The sequence below is a fragment of the Ascaphus truei genome, chromosome 17 (assembly GCF_040206685.1).
Source record: "Ascaphus truei isolate aAscTru1 chromosome 17, aAscTru1.hap1, whole genome shotgun sequence".
In the NCBI taxonomy this organism is placed as follows: Eukaryota; Metazoa; Chordata; class Amphibia; order Anura; family Ascaphidae; genus Ascaphus; species Ascaphus truei.
The window spans coordinates 26716971-26729408 of NC_134499.1; the positions used below are offsets into that span (position 1 = coordinate 26716971).

General features: G+C 46.4%; 1 protein-coding gene across 1 annotated transcript in view; it reads left to right on the top strand.

The window, feature by feature from the left end:
- Positions 1–12438, top strand: part of CPNE9 (copine family member 9) — a 156079-nt gene that overhangs the window by 139231 nt on the left and 4410 nt on the right. The window contains 1 exon segment of the mRNA XM_075574372.1: positions 3444–3501. Within this exon segment, the coding sequence (XP_075430487.1) occupies positions 3444–3501 (58 nt within the window).

Below are 12438 nucleotides of genomic sequence, written 5' to 3' on the forward strand. Positions count from 1 at the left end.
CATTCACTTACTCCCCCTCCAACTGCAGTGAACATGGCGGCGCGGCGTCACGATGCTACGGAACGCTATGTGACATCATGGCGCTATGCGGCGTCACGTAGCCATGTTCAGTGCAGATAGAAGGGGAATTGCAGAAGAATACCGGAGGATGCCAGAGGCGCGGCCCCCGCAGCACACCGCCACCTGCCCCGGCAGCAGCACACCGCCGCCACCTGGAGATTGACGGGCTAAACCCATAGCCCGGAGGAAAGTACCTGAAACCTGGAGTCTCCGGGTCAAACCCAGAGAGGTGGCAACCCTGGGAAAGACAGGGTTGCAGACCTGTCTGTGACATGCAAATGTGCCAACAAATGGTATTTTTATTTGCTGTCCATTAGCCCCAAAATATAATTGAACCATTCAATGGAGAAGGCTAAAAGCATTACAGAGTAAATAAAAGATGACTTGACACTTGAAAGCGACACCTATGAGGTTTCAACAGCTCTGTACACTATCATTTGACCTATGAAGAACCCTCTTATAGCAGCATTTTACACTACTTGGGTTTATTTGAACCGCGGTGTCCCCGGGAGCTGCTTCATCATCCCCATCATCTGGTTACCCCGCTCTGCCCACAAGCATAATAGGTGCCCGCTGGACAAGCGATAGCGCCAGGGTCAGGGCTTGGACCGGCGACAAATAGAAATCCTTTTTATTGGCAACGCCGCAGCCGTGTTTGTAATCTTGCCGCCATACTCAAAACCCACACACCAAAAAACAAATATTTCCGGAACCAGGGAGTCCCCGAATCTCGGATGACCATGGATGAACTCCTGGTGCCACCCCAATTCTGGTGGGATTTAAAAATATATATCAGCGAAGAAAATTCTGCAGCACTCGCTCAGTTAGAGTTATAAAAAGTGTACATTTATTCCATCTAACGATACAAAAATGAAGACAAAGGGCGACGTTTCGGACAATCCAGGCCTTTGCTAATCAAGGGGAGCTTAACAAAGGACTGGATTGTCAGAGACATCGCCATTTTATTCATTTTTGTATGGTTAGATGGAATAAATGTGTACTTGTTATAATTACTGAGCGAGTGCTGCAGACTTTTCTTGGTTGATATGTTATTTGGGGCTGGATGGTGATCCTGGCTCTTCTGTGTGCACCCTGTTGAAAGCCAAGTATTATATATATATGAAGGAGTCATATTGGACTTTAAACACTATTTGCATCCAAAGTGCTTTTGCCGTCTGTTTGCCACATTCCGGTGCCTGGAGTCCGCCCGTTCCATTCTCCATTGGAACAGTGCTTGGAGCCTCGTCCATTGTGCCTGTATCGGGTGCACTACTCGGTCACAAACTCTCGCGTGACTTGAACACCAGGAGGAGATCTGGTGCGCTTACCCTCCTGGCGTCTGTAACGAGAGTCTGTTGAACACACTACATGTGGACCGGCGAAACGGATTGCTGTACGGGCGATGTGTCCAGTTCTATACCACTGCTTATATTCATTTTACCTTTGTAAGTGTCCGTAATTCAGCAGAAATACTATTATTAAAATATATTACAGTATTATGCTATGGGAGCCGCGCTGTCTTCTTTTCGTTTTATATATATATATATATATATATATATATATATATATATATATATATATATATATATATATATATATACACAGTGGTTGACAAATCACCAAAAAATCTACTCGCCACACAAAAAAATCTACTCGCCACCTAGTACCAAACGTGTGCTGCTTGGGCCAATATTTACTCGCCCGGGGGTTAAATCCACTCGCCCGGGGCGAGCAAATGTATAGGTTTGTCGAACACTGTATATATATATATATATATATATATATATATATATATATTTATATATATATATATATATATATATATATACAGTATATCCATTTTGGGGGATGCTGCTGCTTTTAAGAGTATCACCCTCTTTGGCTGGAGCGCCGGGGGGCGTGGCCACCGCGCTCGTCGCGAGTATTGAGCTCCATTTTCCTGTCTTCAGGAAAAACTGTCCACGCAGCGCGGTGGTCGCCCCTTGCAGTGGGCCCGGCCCCATTGAGGGGGCAGCTCTTGTTCCTGCAGCGCCAGCCACGGCGAGAACCTGGCCTAAATGTACACTTCTCTCACTTTAAACTTCGGAAGAAGAAACACAAACACAGGCGCACCGCGCAGTCCACGGTCGCACAAAAACAATATACCAAGATATCATTCAAAACATACAATCCAGCAATGTAAACGCAGGGGCCGCAGGGCAGAGACGCAGCGAGGGGCAGCGTGAGGCTTTGTGTAGGGGAAAAACCTTTATTATTGATAAAAGTCTTCATTTAGGTGCTTCCACCTGACCTTTTAGTGCACTGTATTCACCTTTTGTTCTTCCTGGACGGAGTTCCCCTCCTGGGCATGCACACAACTCTTTATTAGAGTCTCCAAATACATAGGGCCATATTTCCTAAGCGGTGCTAAGTCACTTCAATTGGTCGTAAATTCCCTTTGTCTTTAGTACTGCTTAGTAATTATGGACCATAGCGGTATTTAAACAAATGAATGCTTTCTTCCCTTTACACTCTGTGTTATGTTTTGCTTTTTCTTTTTAGAAATATTAAGGTAGGACTATTTTATTTGACTCTCTTAAAACGAACCCCAGGGTGATCCTTGGGCCATAATCACTGACATTTTGGAAGTGATGTAGTTTGTGTAGCCAGGAATCCCCTGGGCTACTAATGATCTGCCTAACACGCAAGTCCTGGTACCAGCACAGGCAGTGTTAGGGTTAAATCTGCCCGTACTTGCTGCAGTAAACAACTCCCTTGAGTGACGGGGGGTGGGCCTAGGTACTGCCCTATCAGCGGCTCAGACCTAGGTCCCTCCCGTGGATACAAAAGGGATGCAGCTAAAATTCTAGTCTGTTCTGTGCAGAGTTGGAAGTGTGGAGCCAGGGCTCTGGTTCACCTTCCTTCCCCTCCCTCAGGGGACTGGGATCAGCTACCCCATACTCCATCAGGGGCTATGGGAGTCAGGGATAGACCTTTGGGGCCTAAAGCCCTGGGGGTTGAGTCCAGGGACAAAGAGGGTAGCAAGCTGTGAGGTGATCTTCTGCTGGGTTATGTAGGGTCCAATGGGAGTGAGTCTCTCTTGCCAAGAAATGTCAGTATGCTGCTCAGGGCCTTCCTGTGAACCAAACAGGTAGCACCATCACAAGATAATCACAGTGGTTCTCCCTTAGGGTGGGGGAGCATGGGTGACATTTGTATGATGCTTAACCAGTGCCGTGTGAAAGCACTATAGCCCAGATTTACTGATGTGTGCTATGCAATACGAGCATTTACAGCCCAGTCAAGTGAATAAGGTCCGTGATATGGTATTAATGTATACTCAGAAACATAGATTGCTGCCTTCATTGTTTGACTTGTATGTTTATTTATTTCCCTTCTTGTAGGCCTCATCCTTACCAATGTCCATTATTATAGTTGGGGTCGGCCCAGCAGAATTCGATGGTAAGTGCTCCATTTTATTTCTTTTTTCACTTCTCTGAACTGAGGGTCTAGCAGAGCTGATCCTTCCTCCCACGACATCGGGGTCGCCATCTTCTACTGAAGGCTAACCCCGGAGACAACATTTTAAAATTTAGCGCTTACCTTCATCTCCCGACATCCTCTGCGTCCTCCTGGCACCTACCCCTGCAACTGCCGTCAATAAGGCAGAGTGGCGTCACATGGCGCCCCGTTGCCATGACGGCGAGACAGTATGTGGCGTCAAGTTGCAATGACAACGGGCGGCGTCACGTGACATCACTTTGCCATGGCAACGGGCGTCACATGACAGGAGTTGCAGGAGAAGATGCCGGGAGACGCTGCCGCTGAACACCGCCACTCAGAGGTTTACTAGGTAAACCCGTAGCCGGAGATAGGGGTCCAAGACCAGTAGTCTCCGGGCCAAACCCGGAGGGGTGGCAACCCTGCCCGATGTCCAGGGCCCATCAGTTACCGATTGCTGAATACTGTAAGTTTGTCCACTGGTCAAGAATACTTGCCAGGAGGATCCAACATGGCCGCGGGGTCAGGGGTCGCTACCATGGCCAATAGAAAGTGGGAAATTTCTGCTTGTGACCACGCAGCCATGTTTGTAGTTTTTCGTCCGAAAACCGGCACAAAGAAACTACAAATATCTCCGGAACGGGGGCGTGCCGAGGTGAGGAAAAAGGGATTCGCTTCAAGGGGGACCCCCTGATTCAGTTACAGTGTAACTAAAATCAATTTGGGATGGGATTGCTACTTTACATTTCTTTTATACAGAGACACTAATATAATAGTTAATATTTGACATTTTTAGGTTATTTTAAAAAGGGCGTAGAAGCCCCGAAGGCATTGCTTTGACAAGAGGAAGAAAACAACTCGAGTCCCCTGTTGAAATTCTCAGGTTGGATACAGAGCTGTTTTATCCAAAATGCTCAAAGTAATTAGGGTATTATAGCCCGAGGACACATTTACAGCAGAATGGAAGATTTCACATTGCAGTCCAAATATAGCAGCTCCTAAATTATGCTCAGGGAGGATTAGCGAGGGAAATGAAGCACTTTTTTTTCCAAAATAGATGTTCTAACTTTTCTTTAATGTATGTAAATTAGTGGAGAATGGAGTTAAATGGATATAATGCGGATTTTGTAATGTAAGGGCTGTAAACGTGACTATACGAGGGCTAGCCAACTCCAGGCGTCAAGAGGTCAGGCTTTAAGGATATCACTGCTTCAGCACAGGTGGCTCAAAAAAAGGTGTTTGAGTCACCTGTGCTGAAGCAGGGATCCCCTAAAAACCTGACCTGTTGGTATCTCTTGGGGACTGGAGTTGGCTACCCTTGTTCTATACCTTAACCTTACCTGTCAGGCAGCAGGTCACTGTATCTGTAGGACCACTTTTCACCATGTTGTACATTATAAACGCAGGTAAAACGTGAAGAACGAGATGTACCCTTTTGTAGACACCTTTGGCGATGAAGGAGTTAAAAAAACACGTAATCGAGGCTCCCTTTTTAATATGCAGCACGACTCCGAGGAATGTATGGACGTATTTATTAAAACTAGCATCCAGATCTAAAGACCTATTTAGTTTGCATCTGCTGTGATTATCGGGACTCAAACCGCGTTTGGGAATTGTGTAATTGAAGGGAGAGAAACGCAGTGGATGGAAGCGCCTGTAATTGGGGAATGGCTCCAACAATTTCTTATGGTGCTCCATTCTCTGTTAGGCAATGAGGCATAGCAGTTTGTAGATTAAATTACTTAGCTTTGGTTTTACAAAAGGAAATGGTAACATTGTGACACAGGAACGCATTGTGCTCATACACATGAGTAATATATAAGGCAGACAATGTAAGATGGGAGTTTATACGGCAAAGCACTTACAATGTACATACTACCTGATGAATTACACCTCTGTTGGGAATTATTGCCTTCACAGTGACACACTTTGCAACATCTTGTAGTCTACCACTAAGAGGAACAGCGCTAATCAGTACCAGGATTCATTTTTAACAGCGCAGACTGGCTCGCTTCTTCTAAACTGCTTGTCATGATAATGTCATGAGATATTAGGTATTTTAATCCCTCTGGTGCTTAAGGGGTTAATGAGCTACAGTGTGAGTTTAAAATACAACATTTGTGGTCTGTCTTGTCAGGAATCTGTGGGGGATTTAAAAGGGCTTGATTGAAGTTGGGTGTGAAAAGTACAAAGAGTGGGTTTATGGTATGTTAACACCTTTCTGCAGGCCTACTGTATATGGCTGGTAGAGTCGAGATAAGGGCAATGTCTGGCGGCTTGGGTGTAAAATATAGCCCCTGTGACGACTTTCTATACCTCGGCACGGGGTGTGTGGCTGGCCAGGGGCGTGGCTACAGAAGGTATCAAACCAAGAGTGACCTTATTAAATATGAGAATATCATGTGACGTCCTCTGCTGAACATGCTAAACGTTACATGTATGTATCCGTGGAGCCGAGTCACACATAATGATTACAGACACGTTAGGCCTTGCAGGTACTGAGAGACAGATATTAATATTTCGCTTCATTTTAGGATTGCACTGTTATATTTAGTCTCATTGTGTCTGCCATGAGTGCCTAAATGTATTGATGTGTCTCACGTGTGTGTATTACAGAAGTGAAGTTATGAGTCCGCCTCTAAGCTCACTGTTGCAAGCGCGCCTGGCGGGGTGGCGGTGTGTGCACGTGAAAAAGCCGCGAAATGCGGTCTCACCACTCAATGAATCTCTGTGACGGGATGTGCGTCGAGGGGGCGTGGCCAGGACGTAACATCCTCTTCTGTGCTCTGATTGGCTGCTATTTCCTTCTCTATGATTGGCTTGAGAAACTCTGCCCTTTCATTGGTTGTCATGGACCCACGTGACGCTGTCGCTAGTTGCAAACACAATTTTCTTGTCTTCTGAAAATCTCGTTGTGCAACATGGCGGCAAATTGCGCACGAAGGCAGCTAGTGGGCCTGACCCCATTGAGGGGCGGTTCTTGTTCCTGCAGCGCACCCCATAGCTCGCGCTGCAGCATGTACTGGGGACCTAGCCTTTGACCGCATCCATGGTGAGCGCGAGACCGTGCTCGTGGCGCCACGCGCGCCTTTTACTGCAGTGATTTCTGGCCTAGGGGTAGACCTCATTGGGCAAACCGCTCACATGAACCGACCGTCACGCGACAGAACCAAATGTATTTGTCTTCTGGTAAATCGCACACGCCGGCACTCTGCATCACGCACACCGGCGGTCAAGAGAGTTTAAAAAATAACACTCCAAGACTTTCCCAAACTGCCGGAGTTCAGTGGTCATCCTGAGAGGTCTTTATTCCCAGTGACGAAGAGCAGCGTGAATATATGAATGATATATTTCATTCTAGGGTGTTTTTTGCGCGGGAAAATAAAAAGAGAGCAGAAGATATAAAGGATGAAAAGATTGAGGCCTGATAAAGTGGAATGAAAATGGACTGGCAGCCAAAGTGCAACATATTTATAGTGGATAGAAAGATTCATAGCCCTCGGTTTCAAAATGGCGCTGGGGATGTTTCGGAGTCATGAATCCTTCAAGGGCATCAGAGGCTTTGTGACATTTTATACAAAACCATTTCATATCAAAAGGAGACTGCAAGCTGTAACATTAACATCGGATAGGCAACTTTAACCTCTTGTGTCACAGCTACTGCAGTAACTCTCCCGGGATGTGACACTGTTTCCCAGCCAGCAGCCACAGATATCCCTACAGCAGTAGAGGACACGGTGCTGAGTTATAGAAGGACAAGGGGAAAGTGACAAATAGGATATGCTGTGTGACACTGTGGAGCTCTCTCCGAATGCTCCATGCCTCACTATCTCCTGTAGAATGGAGTTGATTTAATATGGTTGGAGCTGATATCTTGTGTCGGTAGACCGCGTTCGTTTTAGATTACCAGTATATTTTGCTGTTACACCCCACGGCAAAATATACTGATAACTATTGGCTATTATACAGTAACTATTAACATGCATGCCAGAATTGACCTAATGTTGATTTTGATGTGGTATTTTGTTCCGTGGTTTACGTGCGCAGGGGAGGTAGGTTTTCTTGAGATTGTGGCGAAGACTAAGGCCACGTCCATAGAAGGACAAGCCGCGCTGAGCCGTGCGGACGCGTTGCGCTGAGCCCCGGCATCCTCAATGAGGATGCCTTGAGAGGGGGCTCACGCGAGCGTCCGCAGGCGTGCTGAGGAGTTGGATTTTTCAGCCGACAGCCAAGCTGTTTTTCAGCGCGCTGTCTGCTGAAAACATCCAAACAGCGCGAAGCAGCATCAACGTCATGGCGCCGTGATGTCGGCGCCGTGACGTTGACGTCGGTGCGTCGCGGGCGATTGGCCCAGCGACGTCACTGCCCCGCCTCCCTCAGCCTCCCCCGCCTCCCGATCGCGCCCGCAGCCTCAGCGTCAGCGCGGTTCTGCACTGCTCCCATCTCTATGGACGCAGCCTTAACATGAACTTGTCATCTAGTGTTGGTAAAAAGCCGCTGTCGGAGGCGGTGTTGAACACGATCCACCAATGTATAGTGGAGGACACGGTGAAAGAATAATGGAGGGCTTGTAGGTACAGAGATAAACATACACACGATATCACCCACACAGGGTTAAGAAAAGGTGGAGATCAAATATGGGAAATTTCCTCTTCACTAAATGACTCATCGGACTCGTGAAATTCATGGGCAGAGGGGGAAGTGGTTTGCTGCAGAATTAGTCAAACAATCTGTGATGAAACTGAATTTGTTATTGCAAAGAAAACTTGCATCCTATACTGATACCGGATTTCTACCGACCATTCACACGTGGAAGCTAGGAAGCGGTCTCGTGTGCTCTATCATTTCTCTGGGGAAGTGGGGGAAGTATGAGGGTACCAAGGGGCACACGGCACCATTGCTTTTTTACATTTAGGAAGCCAGGTTACTAATAGTGCACGAGTGGCCAACTCCAATCCTCAAGGGCCACCAACAGGACAGGTTTTCAGGATGTCCCTGCTTCAGCACAGGTGGCTCAATCAGCGGCTCAGTCGAAGACTTCGGCACAGGTGGTGAAGCCTTCGACTTAGCCGCTGATTGGGCCACCTGTTCTGAAGCAAGGACATCGTGAAAACCTGACCTGTTTGTGACCCCTGATGATTGGCGTTGGCCACTCCTGCACTAGTTTATGATGTGAATCTCCTTCCCTTGCTCGCAGCAAAGGGTAATAAAATAATGTATTTTCCAAAGAATTTGTGTCACAAACCTTTTATATCGCTTTCCAGAACAATGTCCAAATAGCTCTGTGTAGATTTCCTTGATATCAGACACAGCAGCACTGGGTTTTTTAAGCTACTTGATTTAGAGTTGACGTAATCGGGAAAACAGTGACCGCTGTACAATTTTTAGGTAGACGCTACAGAGTCATTAGCAGCTGGCCGTAAAATATGATGATGAGGTCTTTGATTGGCATAATTGGTTCGGCGTCACTTTAATGTCTTTAGCAATTTGCTATCTGTGCGTAATAATTATGTCTGCTTAATATTTGCGCCTAATTGTATCAGCACAAGCCCTATATAACATGGCTGTCGGGGGACTGACCTCGGTCTGCGCCAACTGAGCCCAGCAGAAGGATGATCTGCTGCCCGTACTGATCACTGGAGGGACAGCTGTTCCAATGTGTATGGAAGGCCTCCCCACTGCTCGCGGCTGCACACGTGATGGCGTGCGCGGCACGAACAAGATACATCCCTCTATGGGGCCGGCCCGTCAGTGCATGCGCGCGCATGATCAAGCGCGAGCGGCGCGACTACATTTTGAGAAGTCAAGAAATGTGACTTCTGGCGCGGTGGCCCAGCGATGTCACGGCCGGCGGTTAAGCTAATGAGGGCGACCAGCTGCGTGATGTCATTGCCGCACCCCCGCCACGCCTCCCCGTTGCCTCAGATCCTCAGTCCTTGGATCGCTCGGCTGAAGCGTGCACTCAGCCTTAGGCTCTAGATCGTAAGCTCCAAAATGTCCATGATGATGTGAAGTGTTAGGTGGCATCTCTGGAGAACCTCTTAATCAAGCAGCCAAATACATTAGCTGTAGCCCTATATTAGCCCTATATATGATTTCCCTTCTTCCCTGAAGTGTTGGTCTAGTCTCAAGAAAACGAAACATTGCCAGGTAGCGTTTGCGCATATTTAGAGCGGCAGTCTCCAGAAAATGATGGGTTCTTCTAGAGTTGTCTGATTAGCACCTGGTCCCTATAGGCACGTAATTAAGAAGGGGTGTTAAATTAAGAACAGTTGTTAACCCAACATGAACTTGGATGCTTAAACAAGACAGGGGCTATTTAACATTTGTTAGCCTACAGTATGTTGAGCTCATTTAAGTACATGAGAAATAGACACATCTCCGATCCGCCTGTCGAGTCATTTTATTACCGCCCTCCACTGTCTTATGTGCCTATTTTTGGCCAATTCGTAATTGGGGTCTTCTGCTTATTGGTCGCAATCTGGTCATTTGCGCCCACTCATTAAGTTTGCGCTATGACCCCATTACCATTAGCCAACTCTAAATCTTCCCCTGAGACGCCTGAGAAGCTATTTCTTTGTGTGAAATGCTAGTTACAGTAGTGAGTAGTGTGATAGTACAAAGAGTAGTGATGGACCAAGAGTCTTACAGTGTATATATATATATATATATATATATATATATATATATATATATATATATATATATATCATCATCATCTTGAGCCCTTGTCGATCCACTGGTGGATGAAGCCTCCCCAATGATCTCCAAGGTACTGGGGTTGCAATACTGTCTTTTCTACATTGCTCCAACAAATGTTCTGACTTCATTGATTTCAACCTCCTATCTTACTTTTGTTAATCTTCTTGGTCAGTTAATCTCTCTTGAAACCCAGTCGAGTACCATCTTTGTCCAACGATGGTAATTGCTTCTTGTTATACACCCGGCCAACCGCCATTTTAATTTCTTCATCCTTGTGATGATATCACAGACTTTTGTTTTGATTTCGAAGCCCATTGATTCTTTTTCCTGTCTCTTCGGGTAATACCCCTCATACATCTCTCCATACTTCTTTGCGTTGCCTGAAGCTTCTGAATTGTCTTCGCATCGAGGGTCCAAGTTTCACATGCATCCATTGTATGTGCGTGTGTGTGACCATGTTACCAGCTCCTGCAGCTTCAGAACATGCAGCGTACTGAATCCTCAAGGCTCAGCTGTTAGACGAATACCCCCAGATCTCCAGAGACCTCCCCAGGCTCCAAAATCCAAGTGTCGCTTCCCTTAGGGATTTCCCAGGAGACTCCAGTGACCACCTGGGCACCCTGATCCTTCTCTTGTTAACACTTTAGCTGCCAGAGCGCACGAGTTCAAATATTGCGTTCCGCGTGAGGAGACGATACGATACACGCGTATTCGCCGCCAGTCACACACCAAAAGGGTCTCCGTTAAAAATGTGCTCGCGAACAAGAAATGAAGGAGAGACTCGTTTACATAATAATTAGTAACGGCGCTCATTTAGTTTCATGTCTGGGAGTGATTTTGCAGCCACTCTTGAAATAACCATGGAAGTATGCGAATTACAGATAATTTTAAAAAAATGATTCATAGTAATCATGCATTCCAAACCCTAATCATTAATGACACTAATAGAAAAACAGGGGTTATCTTCCTTGTCATCATTTAACATGCGCTTCTCGTAGGTTTTTTTGGGGGGGCGGGTTGCCATAAACATACATTTAGAGCAGGGGTGGCCAGCTCCAGTCCTCAAGAGAGACCACCAGATCAAGTTTTCAGGATATCCTTGCTTCAGCACAGGTGGCTCAGTCATGACTGAGCCGCCTGTGCTGAAGCAGGTATATCCCTAATACCTGGCCTGTTGGTGGACCTTGAGGACTGGAGTTGGTCACCCCTGAACCAGCGGTAACCTGGATTTCTAAAAAAAAAAAAAAGCAATGGTGCTGTGTACCCCGTAGTACCATCATACTTCAACCACTTCCCGAGAGAGAGGATATAGATCACGAGGCAGCTTCCTCGTTTCCACGTGTCTGGTTATTTTATTGGGGGGGAATATGAGAAGTGCATATTGGGATCACACCCGAGCTTACCTTGATTTTCCCTCCTGTGATTCCGATTCCCCAGGTTGCTGCTTGTAAGAGAAATAATAATTATCTCAGTAGCTTCCGGTCTTATAAACGAGGCTGCATTGTTGTTTTGATTTGAGCAGTTCCCCGAGTAATTGGCTAAGGATATTCTGCACTACTTGCATGAGATTTTGGGACCTAAGAATAGGTGAGGCTCCATTTTTATTCCCCGTGTATGATAATTAGTAACTAAATTAAAGGCGCAATCCAAGCAAGCATACCTATTTGTGCTATTTTTTTTTATACAGAGGATTGAAACAGGTGGTCTTCTGAGCCGAACCCCAATAATTTAATCTCCAGGGAACCCCTGCTTCCAAAGATACTTACCTCGGAAGGAGGTGCCGGTATCTCTCTGCTTTTTAAAGCTCCTGCGTCATGCGGGCCAATGGGAAGTTGTACCGGATGATGTCACGGCTTCCTATTGGCCCGCCAGACACGGGAAGTTTGGAAAACACCCATTACATGTCTCCTGCTAGCGAGCCGGAGAGGCTACCGGCACCCCATACGGAGTTAAGTATCTCCAGAAGGAGGAGGTCCCCGTGGCTGAAATGAATGGGGTTTAGCTTCGGTTTAGCTCCGTTATAAAATATACGCAAAAAAAATTGCCTGCTTGGATTGCCTCTTTAAAGACAAGAATTAGATGTGACAATAAAGGTGGTAAAAAAGAGTCAAGTGTTGGCTGCTGGGATGGCGTTAGGTTTTTTCTTATCTGTGGTCCCTTAGGATGGGAAAGCATCTTCATTAAAAATATTTACTA